The following is a 22259-nucleotide window of genomic DNA, read 5'->3' on the forward strand; positions in this document are numbered from 1 at the left end:
CAACTAATAAGAAGACAGAAAGAAACCACAAGTCCACCATCATCCACAGCTTAATCAAAAGTCTCACTGCATCTTTCCTATTTTGGCTCAGTGTTCATTATTACAGCAACTTATTCAATGTGTCCCTCTTGTTTCTCATCTGCTGGCTAAATATTTGCTTTTGTCTAGCAATTAAAGCACATGTGACCGCACAAGTGAACCCTTCATGTTTCTCCACTCATTAGTGCTCTGGGGTGCTGCCTAACAAGCAGATTAATGCCACGTACAAGGGATGCCAGGAGCCTACGAAGCTCTCTTGGCTCTTTTTTTTTTTTTTTGATACAAAAGTGTTTCTCCTTCTTCTTCTTCTCAAAAAAGGTGTTCCTCTTTTCTTCTATCATTGCGACAATTTCCAAAGTGCCAGATGATTTTGTTGTCCTTGCTGTTCTAGGTGATCTTGCTGCTTGATCCTCTGGTTGACATAATTATGTCATTCCCCCAACAAGAAGTATGCTATTAAAAAAAAAAAAATGGTAGTTGAATGGCATCAAATTTTGGGTGATGCCAATTGGTCAAAAATCTATGGTCCTACAGCTCAAATCCAATATTATAACAACTTCCGACGTAGTATCCAAGTAAATTACATTGTCAGGAATTTAACTTTCTTTCTTTTCTTTTATTTGTTCTAAGCAAGTTTTAAGCATCAAATGACACTATGAAAAGGAATCATTGTCTCAAAAAAAAAACTCTGAAAAGGAAGGAAAAGAGACCAGAGAAACACTACATAAAGATCATTAGAAAGCACCTTAGCAGCATCAATGGCATTGGCGACAGTTATGAACTGCTTCGGCGAGACCGAATGGAGCAGCCACCTGCTGCGGAAGACATGCAGCGAGCCCGAGCACCTCCTGGATATCTCAACACCATTCTCCAATGCCAACACTTTCCATCCATCACCACCTCCAGCCAGGCTCGAGTCCGAGGCAGATAGCAGCTCCTGAATGCAGCTCTCACTTGCATAAGATACATACCTCCTCAAAGAATCCTCACTAACGGACCTGTGAACAAATAAAGTGGCAAAATAGAAAAGTGTGAGATTTGGTGCACAAAAACAGTGCATCACAAGAAGAGTTACCAAGAGCGAGTAGTTTTAGTGGCAGCAGTTGAGGAAGTGCTCATTGTGTCAATTGGCTTAGGAAGGTTGAGGAAGAGAGTGTTTGATATATGGAGTGTTTGATAGGGAAGAGATGGAGGCAAAGAAGGGGATGGGAGTGGACTTGCAGTGATTGGATCACATGCAATCCAAGTAGAAGAACCCCCATGATTGGACTTGCATGTGCTCTCTCTTAGTCACACATTAAAGAAAGATTCTTTTCTTTAAGGAGGAGGGCAAAGGGTGGGGGAGGTGAAGCACATGGAGTGTTGGTGAGAAGTGGAAGAAAAGAATGGCAAGGACTGCAGTAAGGAAGACATACTAAGAGCCATGCCAAAGGGGCATAGCTGATGTTTTGTAGATGTTTGCCTACTTTGTGGGGCTTTGGCAGCACAAAGCCACCTCAGAACAGTGATGTACCCCTGCCATATGGTGGCTTCGGAGGCCGCCATGTCAGACAGGGCCCACATCATCAGGCCCCACAGTTCATTCGATCGGAACATGTGGCGGGGCCACATGTTTCCTTTACTGTTCAACCATACCCAATACCTCATAACATAAAATGTTTGGGAGGATTGGAAAATTCCCTACATTCATTTCTAAAATGTTGTTTCATGTGGGGAAGTGCCAGGTAAAAGGATAGCCAGAAAGTGGCTTGCAAGTTCCAATACTCTTTAGAAGCTTTTACTGCTAAAAGTTATTCCATTGTGCTTTAGTGGGGCTTGTGATACAAGATGCCAAACTGTTGAAATATTGAAAACTAAATCAAGAGAGTGACTACACACTTTATAGAACATTTATGGCATTCTACAGTACATGAAGCATAAAATATATCTCTCTTGTACACAGGAAAGTGTTTCACTGTTTGCTAAAAAAGAATTTACTGAGAACCAGATTCTTACATGGACGTTAGAGATAAAGAGGAAAGATCACATAGAAAAAGGAGACTTTATTGGGCATTTACAACGTTTATTAGCTTATAAACATGGTGAATCACAAGCCTAATATAGAGATTAGTCAAATTAAGTTTGTAGCTGATGCTGACAGAGGAAGCCCTCTGCTTTTCGGCTTCCTTCAGAGTCTTTAATTGCATCTTCTATTGGTGTGAAGGCCAGGCCCGGTTGAGTTTCTTTGGTAAAACTGTTTAACAACAGAGTCAGCAAGAAAGTATTAAATTGTTTGAAGCATGGAAGGATTAATATGCCAGATTCATGACAATCTAGAAAATATTTTAGAGGCTGCATGCATTGCACAGTGGACAGGACAATGTGGCCCTTAGATAACAGACCAGGTGCACAGGTTGCTAGATAACAGTCTCTATGAAGGTGGATACAGGGCCTTTGAAGCATCTTGTAGGGGCAAAAACAAACATCAGATTCAATTTGAGATCTTGACCCATTGTAAAAAAGGACACTGCAAGAAGTCATAATAAACTATTAGCATGAAAGACGGAACAAATAGAATTACATGCCAGTTCAGGATGCACAACATATAATAATATAAGTCATGATAAATGAATGCATCATCATTAATGCCGATGTGGGTAAAGTTTCCATGTGAGATCTTATTAAAGCATCAGCTGCTATTGCTCTTATCAGCACAGCTACTGATTCTAGATTTATAAAAGCAGAGAATAGAGGGCATGACCATTAACTTGGGACAAGATAACAAGTATCTCACTCTCTAAAGTCAAGGCTGTTAATTCTGGTACTTCCCTGACTAGGCAAGATAAAATGCCACATGTTGAATCCTAAAAGTCAGATCTCATTATGCAACAAGAAATCTAGCTTCAAAATAGGTTTTGTGATCAAAGCATATGGTTATCCTCAAAATAGAAATAGGCAATTGTGGGATTCATTTCAATTCTCTTCATGTAGAAAATTTCCATCGTGAAAACATCGCTATGCTTGCAAATTCTAAGGATTTAATATGACCACGATAGGCTACCAACATTTGCATTTGGTAACTGAAGATTTCTTTCAAAAAAAAAAAAAATGAAATATGGAGCTTTTTTTTTGAGCAAAAATATGGAGCATGTTATTCCTAATAAATTGAGAGTGCTTCTATGTGAAATTAATGGCAATATTGAGTAGCATATAATTGCTAGTATTTACATATTTAGACATGATGCTGGCCTATGTATTCTTTATAAATATTTCTATGTAAAATGGAATCAGATGATGTAAAACATCAATAGAAACTTCTTGTGGTCAGTCTGTTCTTCAACAAATTAAAGATTTAATCAATGCATAACTTAAATTTATTGACTATTGTACCAATTAATGACTCCATTTGGTCCAAGTTTGCCATGCACCATAATTTTCAAGACACTAGCTTAGATGACAAATCAGCATAGCTTCAAATTCATACACTTATGCTATTGCCAAAAAAAAAAAAAAAAAAAAAAAAGAAGGAGAACAATAAATGGACAAAAAGAAGGTTTGCAGACCATGTGACATGTCTAAGCAAAAAATGGATGTCTTTATTTTCACAGAGAAAATTAACTATAGCCCCGTTGAAGAAGAATGTCCAAGCTATCTGCCAGTTGCTTACCTTGAACTCCAAGAACTGACCAAACTTTGGAAGGGACAATAATAAGTTCCCACCATTGTGGCCAAAAACACGGACAATCATGGAGGGGCAAGGGAACAATAGATAGGATAAGCACAATTGCCTGCTTGCCACTATAGGTTTCAAGTCAATGTCTTGATGAGTGGATGCGGACAACAGGACCTCACACACCTGCTGGCCAAACTTCAAAAACAAACTAACCTGTCCTCGCATGAATCTTTCAGCATATCATGATTCCAAAATGATCCACATTCTTATATAATATTCTAATAATCTTACTGGAAAATTACTTTCAGATCAAAATATTCTGACAGAGAAAAAAAATACCATAAACTCCCTAGGATTGCCACTGCACTACCGTAGCAGACAATAATTAGCTTCTGGCTGGCTGCTTGGAGAACATGTTAAGCTCCTTTTCCTTTTTTCCCCCCACAAAGAAAGGAATCAAAGCGTAGTGGATTTATTTACCCCATGCAATAAGGATAGTTATGCCTGCAAATGCACATTTTTCAGATAAAAATTGTGAACTTCTCTGTAATGATGCAAATCTATTTAATAATTTCAAAATGCAAAATAAGAACTGCATTCAATTGGAATTGAAGAGCCAATGAGGTTTTTGGAAGCTTCCTGTGCTCGAATACTACAATTTGATCTCTTCATATTTTCAAAAGCCTACTGCATCAATGGGAAAAATTCTGGGTCAAGTAAAAGGAGCTGGATGTAGCTAGTTGCCTACTGTTTATTGTACTCAGGATACAGCTTAGCAGAAGTTTCAGCAAAGTCCTCGAACTGATATATTCCATTTGTAGATAGGTACTTCCCAGATGCACTAGGCATCTCTAAGAGCAAGACCTAAGCAGCAGCAACATCAGAATGACAATGCTCACAGCCCAACCAGTGATACTCCTGAGTATCTTTTCACCCTATTTAATGAAATGACAATGACCAAAATCTAACTATGTAATGCAATTAAAGAGTTATAACTTAAATGTTAATTACACAGACCTTGTAAGAGTTGTTGGACTGCAGAGCTGGCATTGAGACCAGGCTGCAAGTGGGGCCAAGAAATGTAAATGGGATGGTGGTCGCCATATCCAACTTGTGCTTTTCTGCATATCACGATCTGCTTTCTCTTCCATCATCCTGGACACCATATACCACTTTTAGGGAAGAAAATAAATTTAACCAAAAAAAAAAACTAACTAAATTAGAGGGAAGAACATTGAGATCATGATAATGATGCTTTCAAGTTTCATATTGGTTGAACACAAGCACTAGAACTAGTGACGAATGAAAACAATAACATCCATAGACGAGGGTATTTGAAGATGGTGGAGATTCATAATGTTGAGCATGATTATATTCCTTAGTCTTTTAAGGGATTGGCATATAAAACTCTGATTATATTTCTTAGCAATAGCGGAATCAGCAATATGACACCTCTAACACTAATGGAATCCTACATAGGTGAGGAAACTAGAGTGTTAAAGATAAATTACAATGATGGTAATAGAGATGAGGTGAATATTTAGCTCAGTAAGTAACCAAGATCGAATAATGAGGTCGGCTTTGCTCCAAGCTGGAATGTTGGTTTGGTTACTAACTAATGAGGCTAGTGTGAGCGTAACCAAACTTTTAAAATACTGGACCAACCTAAAAATAAAGGCCTCTCATTGGAGTTTGTCTGATTTCTAATAGAAGATCCTTTGATGTTAAAATCAATCGAATTTTAATAAAATAGTAAAGAAGAGAGTTTCTAGATGGAGAGAGTAAAGTAAAAAAGAACAACTTATCTAAGGGTTCACTGGTTCCCCTATATAAAGAACAAGGTCTGCATCCGTTAATTTTATTGTAAGATAACAACTCTCCACGTCACGCATGCGGTGATAATTGCTTAATCACGTAATTATGGCTGAGCTGATGTAATCGTTGTCAAGATTGTGACCACATTATGCTTGGTCTGTGTCAAGTGCCTATGGCTGAGTTGGTGTAATCATTGTCAAGATTGGGGCCACATTATGCTTGGTGGGTATCAAGTGCCTCCAAATGGTCTTTAATGAGATACATGGCAATTTCCTATTATTTGGTTAGGTCGGAATGGCACTATGACTGGCGGCAAGATAAAGCACTTAGGAAAATATTGAGATCAAGCACTTCGGTTTACTTCAGATTGATAAATATTTATCGTATCATTGGTCATCGTCAGATAATTCATAACTTATAGGAAAGCAAATTATAGACCCGTCGGTTCATAATATACAGCGAACATGAGAAACTAACGATCCAATATGAAAAATAAAAGAGTAAATTATCTTGATCTCTCTCAAGATTTGAGATAATTACATGATCCCACCTAATATTTTGGAACTACACATATAATCTCCTGATCAAACAAAAAAATATAAAATTTGATAAATAAAAAATTTAAAAAATAAAAAAAATATATTTTAAGATTGAAATATATTAGATAATGATGATGTTATTAAGATCATTAATTTATTTAATAAAAAATATCAAAAAAAAATTATATATATATATATATAGAGAGAGAGAGAGAGAGAGAGAAAATTAAATCATAGAATATATATTTCTAAAATATCGGATGAAAATCTATAATTATCTCAAACTATCGTTGTAATTTAGTCCATATAGGAGCAGAACTCTGCTGCATTAGGCTCCGGTAACCTAACTCGCGCCTTCCGTATGACGGTGACTGGATCTCCTCACTCACCGATCAGAGCTTCTACAGCTCCACCACGTACGATTTGCAGGAACTGGCGTTACACGTGACTCTACTTCCATGGTTGAAGCGATTTAGCGGACATCCTCTCAGTCGAAACCCTAACGAGCGCTTTTTCAAAATAATATAAAAAAAAAATTATTTACAAAAATGATTCAAAATTCAACTTTTTTACCAAAGTAATGCAAAAGAAGAAAACGCCATTTTGAATGACGTTTTTTCTCCTTCCACGTTAGCATTTTTTTCCACCATGGCATCATCTCCAAAAAAAAAAAAAAAATGAAACGCCGTTTTGAATGGCGTTTTCAATTTTTCCCACCAAAAAAAAGGAAAAAATCAAAAAAGTATGGAAAAAAATAATTTTAAATTTTTAAATTAATAAATAAATTAAAATTTTAATTTTGATTGAAATTTAAAATATAAAAATTTGAATTTGTAATTCAAATAAAAAAAAAATTTAAATGAATTTTTTTATCGAATTATTTTTTTAAAAGAATGTCTAAAAAATTTTTAAAAAATAAAAAGTGCCATTAAAAAATCAAAATTTTAAAAAAATTGAGAAAAATAAGGATTATAATTTGAAATTTAAAAGAAATAAAATTTTAAAATTAATTAAAATAAAAATATCATTTCTAATTACTTTCTCAAATTAAAATTAATTTTTTTAAGAAATATTTGAAAAAAATAAAAAAAAATAGCCTAAAAAAATTTCATAAGAACAGAAAGAAATGAATAAAATAAAAAAATAATATAAATGTAAATTTGAATAAAAAAATTAAATTTTTAATTTGAAGTAAAATTTGATAAAAAAATAAATGCATAAAAAAGTGAAAATGTGAGGAGAAAATGTGAAAAAAAGAAATTTATTAATTAAATATTAAAAAAAATAAGAATTTTAATTTTAATTCAAATAAAAAATATAATTTCAAATTACGTTATCAATTTCAAAATATTTTTTAAAAAATTATCTGAAGAGAAGAAAAAAATATTGTAAAAAAATAAAAAAAATACCCTAAAAAGAAAAAAAAAGGAAAAATAAGAATTAAAAAAATAAAAATTATAATTATAATTGAAAAATAAAATTTTTAATTTTTAATTTTAAGAAATAAAAATTATAATTGTAATTGAAATAAAAAATAATATTTTAAATAACTAAATTAATTTAAATAGAATTTTTTAAAAAATATTTTAAATAAAGAAAAAAATACGTAATAGAATGTCAAAAAGATAAAAATGGACGAAAACTAAAATTATAATTTCAAATTATAAATTAAATATCATAAAAATTATTAATTAAATTAATTTTAAAATTTATAAAAATTATAAATTAAATTTTAAAAAAAATATATCATAAAAGAAGTAAATAAAAGAGAAAAAATGGTAATAAAATAGAAATTATAATTATAAATAAAAAAAATTTTTAACTTTAATTAAAATTAAAAATTATAATTCAAATTACTATCCTCAATAAAAAATTTAATAAATCAGAAAAAATCAGAAAAAAATAATTAAACAAATTATAAAAAAAATAAAAAAAATTAAAAAAAAAAGAAAATGCCGAAGGGAATGGTGTTTTCTCCTTTCCCCCCTTCTTCTCTCCTTCTCCCTTCTCCCTTCTCCCTCTTCTCCCTTCTCCGGCGTCTCTCTGGCGGCACGACGGTGAGCTGCCTCCTCTCTCTCCCTCTTCCTCTCTCTCTCCCTCTTTTTCGTTTACCACCGACGTCAGAAGGTTGGTAAAAAAATATAAAGAATAATTTTGAATTTAAAAAAAAATCTAATTTTAAATAAAATAAAAAAAATCATTTCAACTTATTTTTCTCATTTAAATTAAAATTTAAAAAAAATATATAAAAAAATAAATTTAAAAAATAAAAATTATCAGTGTTGGGTATAAAATCTCCCCCCAGTCGAAGTTCATGTCAGGAGTGACCACTCAGGGATTCTACCGGCATCCGACCTTCGGCAACATCCCTCCAGCGATCGAGCCTCAGCAGCATTCCCAAGTTCTGTCGATGGATAAACTCCCTCCAGCATTGACCAGATTCTTCACAACGGACGGACTCCTACGGGAGCCGGGCTTCGTCCCCGACTTCGACTACAGGAAGACTTCGTCCGGACTACTAGGGAGCCGGGCTTCGTCCCCGACTTCGACTATAGGAAGACTTCGTCCAGACTCCTATGGGAGTCGGGCTTCAGCCCCGACTTCGACTACAGGAAGACTTCGTCCGGACTCCTATGGGAGCCGGACTTTATCCCTGACTTCGACTACGGGAAGACTTCGTCCGGACTCCTATGGGAGCCAGACTTCGTCCCCGACTTCGACTACAGGAAGACTTCGTCCGGACTCCTACGGGAGCCGGACTTCATCCCCGACTCCGGCTGCAGAAAGCCTCCAACTGGGCTCCTACAGCAAATGGCCCTCGCCAATAGTACTAACGCTCAAGGCACCCAACGGCCACGACTCTGCTCCACTCTCTGCAACAAACTCCACGTGGTGAGCCATGGTGACAGCCACGACTCCCCCCATTACTCTTCATAATAAACTCTTCCTGGCCCTGAGCGACCCACTACTAGGCGGTTACAAACGTCGCTATCAATCCGTTGCTCCCTCTACCTATAAAAAGGGAGCCCCAGATACGTTATTCTCTAAGCTCTAATTTTTATCCCAAAACTCTGCTAAAATTTTCGTTCGAACACTCCATTCTTGTTGAGACAGAGAACTGACTTGAGCGTCGGAGGATCTTACCGGAGCAACCCCAACTCCGATTTAGACTCCTTTTGCAGGTCCCGACGGCGACCGCGACTCCCTCGACTCCAGCTTCTCCGACGCAGGCGGATTTTAGCATCAACAACTAAAAAGAAAGCCAAGGGGTCTACTCACAGAGTGTGACAGCCAAAAATTTTGCATGCCCGTTAAGTCTTTTTAGCTATGAGTCGATTCATGGGGTCGACTCAAAAATATAAACCTATTTTTCTTACAAAATATACTTCCAAAAATATTGAAATTGCCTCCAATAGATTACACATCTTTTGTTCTTACTCTTGAGACTTCCGAATCAGATCTGATAAAATTATGATTTTATCCCTGGAATACAATAAATCTTTTTTCAAGCCAAAATCATTAATAATCCCCTCAAATGCTTTGTAACCATCAAAATCAATTCAAAGAGCAACATTCGATATATTATTATTTACGTTATAATTTTTATAGTCCTTTCAGCATAACTTTTTCTCTCCTAATGTTCTGAGAGATGTTCGAGTATGTGTATCCATATGCACAAATCATAATATCCGATCACTTAAAATTAAATAATATAAAATAAAATCAATATTTAATATTATTAGATAGAATAAAAATATCAAACGTACAAAAAAAATAGTACAATAAAAATATAAAAAATACTAAATACAAATATAACAAAGACTAAGTCCCACAAGGACGTCGCGGTGCCTGTGGTCGCTTGGACCTTCTCAGGAAGGTCCTTGCCGGCTGCTCCTGTTGTGATGGCTCCTCCCCTATATCAGTAGAGGAGATCTGCTGATCATGCTGCTCAGGAATAACTGATGCTGTCGGATCATCTACAGACTGAGAGACCTGTTCAACTCTCTCATCTGGATACACGGATGGATCTGAAAAGAAAGTATCATACTCATGTGGCCAACTGGTACCCGGTGATGTCATCTAGGGGATGTAGGAAGAAGAAGGCGCTGCCATCTGTGGATCAAAAGGCGGTGGCATCTGTGCAGCATTGAATGATGATATCTGCGGAATATGCGGTGATGACATATGTGAAACATATGGTGACGGCATATAACTCATATCTGGCACCGGAGCTGCTCCATACCAAGGCGCACAAGTATGTGGATCAACACCAATCGTCATCAATGTTCCGAAACTTGTTCTCTCTATCTCCCGCAGTATCCGAATCCGCTCATCCTCATCAGTCGTAGATAAAGCACGACGAGCATCCAACATGAGATCCGACATAGAATCAGTCTACAAAATAAAAATAAAAGTCAGTATAAAACAGTCAGTATAGTGTAAAATATAAAACAAAAATATAATACAAATAACATAAAGTAATTTTTGTAATCTTACCAAAAGACGCACAGTAGAACTCTCGCCCTCGTATCCAGAAACTGCATACTGAGACTGTCCAATGACTCGCACCGTAATGCTAAAAAATCAAGCAATGTAGTCATCAGTATATGAACGGCCTCTCAAAATAGGATCACCATGAACAATGTGATCTCGACGTGCATCCCAAATATCGATGTACTGTGCATGTCTGATACGCCAGTCAATACGAGCTCTCCCTCGTCGATCAATACGATGAAGTCCCTGGCTGGTATCAAATTGCTCTGGGATGCCCTGAGTCTGACCAAACTGCCACAGGACACGATCGAAAGATGCCACTCTACCACATCAAAACAAATAAGTGGCACCCTAGCAGTCCATATGTCGTGTCCAACTGTACACATCTGCGGCAGTATAGCTAATATCCCATCTGTATATGGCTCCTACAAAAACTGATATAGTTAAAATAAAAAAAATTAGTAAGCTAAAATTTTAATAGATTATGAATACTGTAAAATGATATTTGTAAAAAATTTAAAATTTATCCGTCTAGATGTATCAACTAATGTATCCAACTGGCACCTATAAACCCGTGCCACTCTCGTCGATACGTGATGAACGTTGAATACAACGTTCCATCTATTTCACAATGTATTAATATTAAATAAATTTAAAATAATAAATTTAAAATAAAAAAATAATATTTCGATACCTGTATCCCAATGGTCCATCTAGTCTGAATGGAATATCAGGATCCTGCTGCTCTGATGGCATCTCGAGCAACTGTCGTCGTAATGGACTGATAGTCGGCATACGCTCCCATACCCAAATCTGCAAATTTTAAAAATTAAATAAATGATATATTCAATATAAAATATAATTAAATATTAAAAAAAAATTAATTCATATACCTGTAATAATACAAGATAACCATCAATCTCGTTCTGATCAGCATAAGAACCCCGACACATAGCTCTGTATAAGCAAGCTAGTACTGCACTGCCCCAACTGAGTCGACGAGCGAAGTCTAAATCCTCTAATAATGGCAAAAATATCAACTTCATCTTATTCGATGAAGTATCGGGTAACAGGACACCACCTAACAACCGCAGCATCTGACCCCTAATATACTGCTGCACCATCTCCTCTGGTACATCATCCGCAATATGAAAATGTCGATAACGATCATCCAAACACTCAATCCTGAGTCGTGAATGATCGAAAAAATATGCGTCGGACTCAAACCCTAACAGTCGCAAGCACAAAGCCTGCCACTCCAGAATGGTAAGCGTGGGATCAACTCCGGTAACTAGATCTCCATCAACTGGTAGTCCAGTAAGGATGCTGACATCCTGTAAAGTGATGGTCGCCTCACCAAATGGAAGATGAAATGTGTGTGTCTCTGGATGCCATCTCTCAAGCAAAGCAGTAATAAGACCAACGTCCATCTGTATACGACCAATCCGATATACTCCATAAAATTCCAGATATCGTAAATAATCTAACACTCTATGTGGGATGTCCTCTGTCCTCCAGAAATCAGCATCGGATCGTCGTAGACGAAGGTGTCTGGACTCCTACAATAAAATATAATAATTAGATAACATACATGATTTTTAAAATAAAAATTTAAATAGTAAATAAGATTGTAATGCTTACGCCACCATCTAAAATAGTCTATGATCGATGGTGCTCCTACAATGTAAGAATACTACTGTCTCGAGGACCGGGATACCGCGGATCGTAAGCCATAATACGCTGTCTCAAACAATATTATCACAGATGTATTAAAAAATAAAATAATATATTTTAATTTTTTTTTTAAACACAATATTGTCACACATATGCTAATGAAAATATCTCATTCTCTGCATCAATGCCTGTTGCAATTAACATCTTACCTTTAAATTTTCCATACAAGTGCGTGCCATCAATGCTGATTACAGGACGACAGTGCGTAAAATCCTGGATAGATGGTTTGAAAGCCCAAAAAATATAATTTAAAACTCGGATATTGGAATTCATAGCTTGAAAAAAATTTCATGAAACAACTGTACCAGGATTTGCATGTTGAAGTGCAGCCATATAATAAGGTAATTTAGCATAAGATGGCTCCCATTCTCCATAAATATCAACCAATGCCTTCTGCTTTCCATACCATGCTTTCCTGTATGATACTGTATATTGAAATTGATTATTAACGACTGCTACAATAGCTTCAACTTTAACACCGGGATCTTTCTCAACAATATATCGGACTAATGTGCTAATCATCTTTCCACTGACATGTTTGTGGTCTCGACTCAATCTCGTAAACAAATAAGTGTGAGGACCCTCATATTTTGTGATTTGAAAATATCCATATTTTTTCAACAATGCAGCACGAAGCCTCCATTTACAATGCTGAACATTATCTGATGATGCGCATCGTACGGACCATAATTTCGAATGCGACTAAACTACATTATATGTCCGATGCTTCATAATGTGATAAAGATCAACAGCTCTCTTTACATAATCTTTACTCTCAAACATTAGATCTTTAGAAAATTCAGTCATCGAAGAGTTCCAAAACTGATTGTCAGAATTCAATCTTCGACCAGCACTAACACAACCACCATCATCTAAATTTATATCATTAAAATATTATGGAGGTTCATGCAAGCGAGATTGAGGTTCTTCCACATTAATATTAGCTTGAACATCTTCATCATCATTCTCATCTTCATCATCATCATCATTACTGCTACTGTCATCATCCATCCAACAGTCTTTATCTCCATTTTCATCTGACTCAAAACCCAGACTATCAGAATTTATTCCACCGACTACCCAGTCATCATTTCCTATATGAGTGTCGTCTCCTGCACTTACCACTATTTGTAGCAAAGGAGAAGTCACCATAGCAGAAGACACAGGAGAAGTCACTATAGCACTTGGAATAATTGGACAGCTAGGACCGGCAGTAGTGGAATGTTGTTCTGCAAAACCGACCTCAACACTATCGGTTTGTATCATAGGAGTTACGAAAGGTGAGGAAGGCCGAACATTATTTTCTGCTTGAGTTAAAAGCCGACTATGGTATCCAAAACTTGATACATCTTCTTTTTCAATATATAATTCTAAAAATCGATATTCTGAATATTTCAAAGGAAAGGTCAGCATTTCTTCGACATCTTCATCGTCATCAATTAGAACCAAGATATATTTACTCTGCATTAACTGTCCCGACAGATTAGGAGATCTCCATTTTAATTTTATTTCATATTTTTCTTTGTCTACAGGAATACTGCTGTATAAATGATCCAATAATTCTTGACGTGATAATGATGAAGATATTCTAATAATCTGATTTGCAGGATAACTATACTGCACACCAGTTTGATCATTCTGTATCATGCCATCATAATACAATAATACACGAACTTGAGTACTGGCCATTTTCTCAAATAAACCTATAATAAAATTAAAATATTTAATATTATTAATTATTTTATCATTTCAAAAGATTTACATGATTCATGCATCATATCATCAACAAATAGGTACAGATAGATCCTATCCCATTCGAAAATTGCATTAATTCTATAGATTAATTACATTAATCAAACGATACGCAAAAAGGACCGAAAAAAATTTCGACAGTATTTTTCCTTAGTTCTCTCCACACGAATCAAAATGTGTGAGGAGAACTAAAGAAAAATACTGTCCGAAATTTCTCTCGAACCCTCCACATATCATTCGAATAATGTAATTATCTATAAAATTAAATACAATTTTCAAACTGTCCAAACTGGACAATCAATTGATCAATGTATATATTTTACGATATCCGTATTAAAATATATATTTAATATATATTTTATACAGATAACGTAGAATATTCTACATTAGTCAATTGACGGATCTACGTTTTCATGAAATACAATATATTAAAAAATTTAAAATACATCTAAATCTAATGAAATAAAAATAAAAATAAAAATAAATTAATGAGATAAAAAAAAAATGACGGTCGGAGCCTGTGGGCCCCACCGTCATCGCGGCCCATCGCATCAGACCTGCCGTATCCCATCGCCATGCGGGGCCCGCCGTCGGGGCGGGCGACCGCCGCCGACCGTCTGTGGCCGGCGGCCAAGGAAAAGGGAGAGAGAGAGAGAGGAAGAGAGAGAGAGGAAAAGGGAGAGGAGGTGGTCGGGGCCCACCACCGGGACGCGGGCCCGTCGTCGGGGCGTGAGGCCCGCCGCCGGCCGTCTGTGGCCGGCGGCCAAGGAGAAGGGAGAGAGAGAGGAGGGAGCCGGGGCCCACCGTCGGGATGCGGGGCCCACCGTCGGGACGCGCGGCCCGCCGCCGGCCGTCTGTGGCCGGCGGCCAAGGAGAAGGGAGAGAGAGAGGAAGAGAGAGAGGAGGGGGCCGGGGCCCACCGCCGGGATGCGGGGCCCACCGCCGGGACGCGCGGCCCGCCGCCGGCCGTCTGTGGCCGGCGGCCAAGGAGAAGGGAGAGAGAGAGGAAGAGAGAGGAGGGGGCCGGGGCCCACTGTCGGGATGCGGGGCCCGCCGCCGGGGCGCGCGGCCCGCCGCCGGGGCGCGCGGCCCGCCGCCGGCCGGCGGCCAAGGAGAAGGGAGAGAGAGAGGAAGAGAAAGAGGAAGAGAGAGAGAGGAAGAGAGAGAGGAGGGAGCCGGGGCCCACCGTCGGGATGCGGGGCCCGCCGCCGGGACGCGCGGCCTGCCGCCGGCCGTCTATGGCCGGCGGCCAAGGAGAAGGGAGAGAGAGAGGAAGAGAGAGAGAGAGGGGAAGAGAGAGAGGAGGGGGTCGGGGCCCACCATCGGGATGCGGGGCCCGCCGCCGGGGCGCGCGGCCTGCCGCCGGCCGTCTGTGGTCGGCGGCCAAGGAGAAGGGAGAGAGAGAGGAAGAGAGAGAGAGAGAGGAAGTGAGAGAGGAGGGAGCCGGGGCCCACCGTCGGGATGCGGGGCCCACCGCCGGGACGCGCGGCCCGCCGCCGGCCGTCTATGGCCGGTGGCCAAGGAGAAGGGAGAGAGAGGAAGAGAGAAAGAGAGGAAGAGAGAGAGGAGGGAGCCGGGGCCCACCGTCGGGACGCGGGGCCCGCCGCCGGGACGCGCAGCCTGCCGCCGGCCGTCTGTGGCCGGCGGCCAAGGAGAAGGGAGAGAGAGAGGAAGAGAGAGAGAGGAAGGGGGAGAGGATGGGGCCGGAGCCCGCCGTCGGGATGCATGGCCCGCCGCCGGGGCGCGCGGCCCGCCGCCGGCCGTCTGTGGCCGGCGGCCAAGGAAAAGGGAGAGAGAGAGGAAGAGAGAGAGAGAGGAAGAGGGAAAGGAGGGGGCCGAGGCCCATCGTCGGGGGGCGGGACCCACCGCCGGGGCGCGCGGCCCGCCGCCGGGACTCGCGGCCCGCCGCCGGGACGCGCGGCCCGCCGCCGGCATGAGAGAAATGGGAAAAGAGAGAGAGAGAGAGGGGAAGAGGGAGAGAGAGAGAGGAAGAGGGAGAGAGAGGCGGGAAGAGCTCACCGCCGTCGATAGCTCGCCGCCGTGCCACCGGAGAGACGCCGGAGAAGATGGAGAAGGGAGAAGGGAGAAGGAGAAGAGGAAGAAGGGTGAAGGGGGAAAAAGGGGTTTGGGGAGGAGAAAACGTCATTCTCTTTGGCATTTTCTCCTTTTCTTTTTGATTTTTTTTATTTCTTTAATTATTTATTTGTGATCTTTTAAAAATAAATTTAATTAAATAATGAAGATAATAATTTAAATGATAATTTTTAATTTAAATTTAAATTAAATTTCTTTTTTAATTTATAATTATAATTCCTATTTTATTACTATTTTTTATTTACTTTTTTTTATAATTTTTTTTAAATTTTTTTTAAATTTTTTATCATTTGAAATTATAATTTCAGTTTTCTTCCATTTTTATCTTTTTAGCATTCTATTACGTATTCTTTTCCTTTACTTAAAATATTTTTTAAATAATTATATTTAAATTAATTTAATTATTTTTCTTGATATTTTTTATTTCAACTATAATTATAATTTTTATTTTTTAAAATTAAAAATTAAAAATTTTGTTTTTCAATTAGAATTACAATTCCTATTTTTTTTCAATTCTATTTTTTTCTTTTCTTTCTTTTTTAGGGTATTTTTTATTTTTTTACAATATTTTTTTCTTTTCTTGAGATAATTTTTTTACAATAATTTAAAAAAATTATTTTTTTAAAGTTCAATTTACAAATTTTTTTCCACATTTTTCCTCATTTTTTTACTTTTTTATGCATTTAGTTTTTTATCAAAATTTAATTCAAATTAATTTTTTTTAAGTCACATTTATAATTATATAATTTTTCTATTTTTTTACGTTTCTTTCTATTTTTATGAAATTTTTTTAGACTATTTTTTTAATTTTTTTTGAATTCTTTTTAAATAAATTAATTTTAATTTGAGAAAATAATTTGAAATAATATTTTTATTTCAATTAATCTTTAATTTTTTTTAAAAAATTTTAAATTATAATTCTTATTTTTTTTGATTTTTTAAAAAATTTTATTTTTTAATGATTTTTTTTATTTTTAAATTTTTTTTTAAATTTTTTTGACAAGCATTTGAAATGAAATGATATTTTTCAATTAAATTTAAAATTTTTATTTCTTTCATATTTCTTTCTCTCTTTTTTTCATTTTCTATGATATTTTTTATTTTTAAATTTCTTAAGATTTTTTTTAGACATTTTTTTAAAAAAAATTGAAAAAAAATATCTAAAATTATTTTTTTATTTGAATTACAAATTCAAATTTTTATATTTTAAATTTCAATCAAAATTAAAATTTTAATTTATTTATTAATTTAAAAATTTAAATTTTATTTTTTTCATTTTTTTTTGATTTTTTTTTTTGATGAAAAAAATTGAAAACGTCGTTCAACACGACGTTTTTAAAAATATCATTCAAAATGATGTTTTGAAAAACACAATTCAAAATGGCGTTTTTAAAAATATCATTTTAAATGGCGTTTCACTTTTTTTTTTTTGAAGACAATACCATGGTGGAAAAAAAGGCTGACGTGGAAGGAGAAAAAATGTCATTCAAAATGACATTTTTTTCTTGTGTATTATTTTGATAAAAATATTAAATTTTAAATTATTTTTATAAATAATTTTTTTTTTATATTATTTTGGAAAAGAGCTCAAACTCTAAACCTTGAAGTTCTTGGAGAGGACGGAGATAAACCCTTACCTTGTGAGCCTCACAGTAATTGAGATTGGTCCAGCACTCCTCGTGGACAGGCCGGCCCCGCCGGGGATGGAGCACCATGGCGGAGATCGAGGTGACCACCCGCCGGAATCCGGTGGCCGGCACCCTCTCCAGGACGTTGAGGGTTCCCTGTACCGCTGGCGGGACGAGGTCCCGCTGCAGGTCCAGCGGGCGTGCGGGGGGGCGCCAGCGGAAGACGCCGGCAGGGCAGCGGCGATCGCGCGTGTTTTGAGGAGGTCGGCCTCGCGGATGAGGAGGCCCGGGGGGTTGCCACCTCCGCGGTGGGAACCGAGGAGTGGATGTGGGCGGCTTCGGTGCCGTGCTGGATTGTGGCGGTGACGGTGTATAGCCCTTGTCGAGGAGGTCGCGGAACAGCGAGGGGCCGATGAAGCCGTTGTCGCCGGCGCCGCAAACCCGCCGCTCCTCCGCCGCCTCCATCACCAGCGTTGTTGCCATTCTTGCCGGTGCGTCGGTACGTCAGTGATTAGTTAGAGTGGTTGGAAGGGGAAGGAAGAGCGGTCAATGTTGGCACAAAAAATTCGGCGGAGTTTCGGATCCCAGGATAATGGCGAAGCATCTCCTCAGCAACGGTGTGGAGCTCCGGTCGGTCACCCGGTGACTTTCTGGGTGACTTGAGAGGGAGGAGGCGTGGTCTGGCATTTGGCAAACCGAGGGAATGGCAGCCAAAGAAAAAAAAAAAAAAAAAAAGGAAAAATTGCATCTCTTTAGTCTTATCCACATCCCTAACTATTTGAACTCTTTTTAGAATTTATAAATAATTAATTATTTATCTAATCTGTAATATTATTTAATTTTTATTCTTGTTCTCAGCCAATGGTCTAGTAGTAGTTCCCAATTGAACTGCTAAGGCTTGCTTGATGCATCTTCAATACTGCTACACATGCAAACATCTCCCAACAACAATTACATCAATCTTTTTTTTCAACAAGTGCATTGGATTTTTATGTCTTTTTGATTGGTGGGCTGATTGCATTTATGATATACATGGTAACAACATTCCCACTTTATGTACCAGACTGGAGTTTTGTGTTGCATAACGCAGGCAAATTTTCTCTGTTCATAGTAACCTAAACCCTATTAAGTGCATCTACTTACAACAACCTGTTTGACGCTTTTTGTTAGGTACAGTTTTTGGCATTTTATTTTCAGGTCCAATGTGGTGTAAAAGGGCACTTAAGTCCCGCTTGTAATGCAGTCAAGTTTGGGCTATAGATCATCTCTTTACACAACCTACCTCTTTGGAGAACATCAAAGATAGATCTTGTTGCCTCTTGGGTTAATTGGAGTACCATCCAGAGAAGCTTGTTCTCTGGTTCATCTTTTCTTGGATGACCGTCCAGGACTGTACAGATAGTTCACCAAATGTAGGGCCACTGAGAAAAGATGCTCCTAATTGGTGTCTTGCTCCCTTTGAACCAGATTTCTGTGGCTTGTTTAAATTCTCATCTCAAACAAACAACTTCAAGTGGAACTTTTGCGTATACCAGCAGTATCTTTCCCACTTCCTGGTGGTGCCGAAACTGTTGCATATTGTTGTTTTCAGTTCGGTATCAGCCATCCTTTCAGGAGTCACTGGGGCCCATTATGGCTTGTTCTGATCCAATTTTAAGGTTCTCGGTCACTTTTGGCATGTTAATTTTTGTCTAAATGGCATATACATATTTGAATATCTTGTGCACTGACAATAAGGCACTCATATAGTCTGTAGTAAAGAATGTGAAGAAAGCAAATCATATACTTGTATTATTTGATAAAAATTTCTTTTATGACACTCATGACAACCATAGTATACATCACATAATTTTTTTGAGGTAAGTATATTTTGGTATGTCGTATCTGTTATTATCTTTGGGGTTGAGGCTTAATCATTGGCTTCTGATGGGGCTTGGTCTTGTTATTTGTGGAATCATCCTTTGTTTTACCAATGTACTCCTTTTTATATCAATGGTTGATAAATATTTCACCATCTGTGCATTGCTATTATTTGATTTGGTCATTCTTTTAATTGGACACAGCTATTCCTATCAACAAAAAACTTTATAGCCTTACTTTGTTTCAGTGCCAGGGCAGCAGGAATTGTTTTCTTGGCATTTTATATAGCGGTAAGCTTTTAGCTCTCATCTGGTAATGTGTATAGAAATGGAATGTCAACATCCAGCTGTTTTAGAGTCATTACCATCTTTTTGTATCTTTCATGAAATTTTAGGCATGAGGAAAGTTTCGAAATAATTTTGAACTTTGCTGTCATATGATTTGCATGGTTTACAGATTGATATATGGGGTTTAAGGATGTCATTTCTGTTCGTCGAGTGGATAGGAATGAATTCAATGTTTGTCTTTGTAATTGCAGCACAAGGCATCATTCCTGCAGTTGTAAATGGGTGGTATTATGAAACTCCAAATAATTCTCTTGTACGCACAATCTCATTTTTTAATTCTCAAGAGTACATATTAGATATTTTACATCCATAAGCATGATTGTGTTTGATTCAATATGCAGAGACATTGGATCCACAAGCATCTGTTAACGTTTGGAATTCAGAAAGGTTAGGGACTCTTCTTTATGTGATATTTGCTGAAATTGTCTTCTGGGGAGTCGTAGCAGGCATCTTGCACAGACTGGGAATTTACTGGAAACTTTGAAAAATGTAATTTTTGAAGAAAGTGAAACATGTAATTTTAAATGATTTAGATAACTTTGCCACAAGTTCCTTTTCTTTTGTTTTGTCTTCTATCTCGGTGTCCTTTAAAGCTATCTTACCGGTAACCGCATACAGTTGAACTGGAAATTGCAACAATTGATATTTTAGGAAAACAACTCATTGCACTATGGTTTGTTTATTGGAGCATCATACTGATAAAAATGGGAGAAAACCATGAAATCAAAACAGATTTGCTCGTTTGAGTTCATGAAATTTTCCATTCCAATGATTCATCCATCTTTATTTTTGAGGGATCTAATAATTCATCTGTCACATGGTTGGTTCATCAGGTTCATCTGGGAAATGTTTAGTTATTTTTGGATTCTTCCAAAATTAAATTAATCCATGCTTAGGTTTCTTTTTTGTTGTTATTTCTTTTAAAAAATATATATATAACAGCCAACCATGTGGATGAGAGAGAAGTGAACATTCCTAATAAAAAAGAAGGAAAACTAAATAATAAAGGTGTTCATGTCCATCAGACTGTGGCCAAAAAGCTTAGTTTCTATGAATGAGCATATGCATTGTATCATAGGGCTCATTACATGTTTAGTGATTACACAAGTCAAATCCTGTTACTAGAGTCAGTTCACCTTTAACTTGTAAGCCTTGAAATAGATATGTCTATCTGCCCTAAGTCATAAATGAATCGGTGATATTGAATCGCTCTCTCTCTCTCTCTCTCTGGAAAAATGCCTGGACGTTTGAGCTATAAAAATATCACTGAAGTTTTCTTAAAAAAATTCAACAATATATTTTAGAGATTCAGGCAAAGTTTTCCCATCTGAAACAAGACCTTTGATGGAGTCAAGAACTAAAAGTAAGTGTCAGAATATTGTTTTCTGTTCTCAAGTTGTAACACAAAAAGACTACCTTTAGAATTCATGAACATATTGATGAATGTAGATCATGCTCCTCCAAACTATACTTCATACCATGACCATGTTAAAGAATTTTTATGTTACCTACTCTTGAAGAAGATTAAGCTTAAGCAAAATTCTGTTTTCTTCTTCTTCTTCTTCTTTTTCTTTTTTGATGCTTTTGGGCATCTAGAACTATGTTAGGTGAGACAGAGCAAATCTTTAGGAAAATGGGGTGTAATCTGTTGTGATTGTCTGTGAGGGTTCCTCATGCACCTTTGGCTCTATTTCCTTTCCATTATGTAAATGGATTTTTTTTCTCAGAAAAAGTATTATTTTTTGTTAATTGAAAGGAGATGGAAATTCACCCAAGAAAGTTATGCTTGCGGTAGTTCTTCTCTTACCGTGATAGTTGTACTAAAGGCTTCGTGGTAGAAGCTCATAAAGGGTTACTCTCTGGTTATTGTGTAGCCTCCTTCGATCATAAGCAGCAGTTACTCTCTGGTTGTAGTGTAGCCTCCTTAGATCATAAGCAGCAAATTGTGTTTATGTATTTCCAAACCCCATTAACCTTTTTTTTTGGAGAATAATTTTCATTAGCAACTAGACTTTTGTGAAATACTATTTTGTTTTGATTCTTCCAAATCTTTCACTAGACAGTGTATGGATGATAATCCATCTAGGCTTCTACAAGCCCCACAAGTAGATTTCATGCTATCAATTATCAGGATCCTAAATCAGTAAAATAGTGTAAATGAAGTTTGAAAATACCAAATATTTCTCAAAAGAGAAGTTGGCAGTACCAAATACCATGAAAAGCTGAATGAACTCATATTTGATGAAGCAGATTGTGTACTCTGGCAATATTCCAAGGCTCCTTGCTGCCTCTGAACATTATTCCA

General features: G+C 37.3%; 1 protein-coding gene and 2 pseudogenes across 1 annotated transcript in view; 1 reads left to right on the forward strand and 2 right to left on the reverse strand.

Moving 5' to 3' along the window:
* Window positions 1-1665, reverse strand: part of LOC105051543 (uncharacterized) — a 34620-nt gene extending 32955 nt beyond the window's left edge. The window contains exon 1 of the mRNA XM_073243447.1: window positions 785-1665. Within this exon, the coding sequence (XP_073099548.1) occupies window positions 785-1099 (315 nt within the window). The 5' untranslated portion in view covers window positions 1100-1665. The remainder of the gene's footprint in view (window positions 1-784) is intronic.
* A 359-nt stretch (window positions 1666-2024) lies between these two features.
* LOC105051641 (cinnamoyl-CoA reductase 1-like) lies at window positions 2025-18464 on the reverse strand (annotated as a pseudogene).
* A 189-nt stretch (window positions 18465-18653) lies between these two features.
* Window positions 18654-20527, forward strand: LOC140851464 (uncharacterized; annotated as a pseudogene).
* The last annotated feature ends 1732 nt before the right edge of the window (window positions 20528-22259 follow it).

This window comes from Elaeis guineensis, chromosome 9, assembly GCF_000442705.2.
Source record: "Elaeis guineensis isolate ETL-2024a chromosome 9, EG11, whole genome shotgun sequence".
NCBI lineage: Eukaryota > Viridiplantae > Streptophyta > Magnoliopsida > Arecales > Arecaceae > Elaeis > Elaeis guineensis.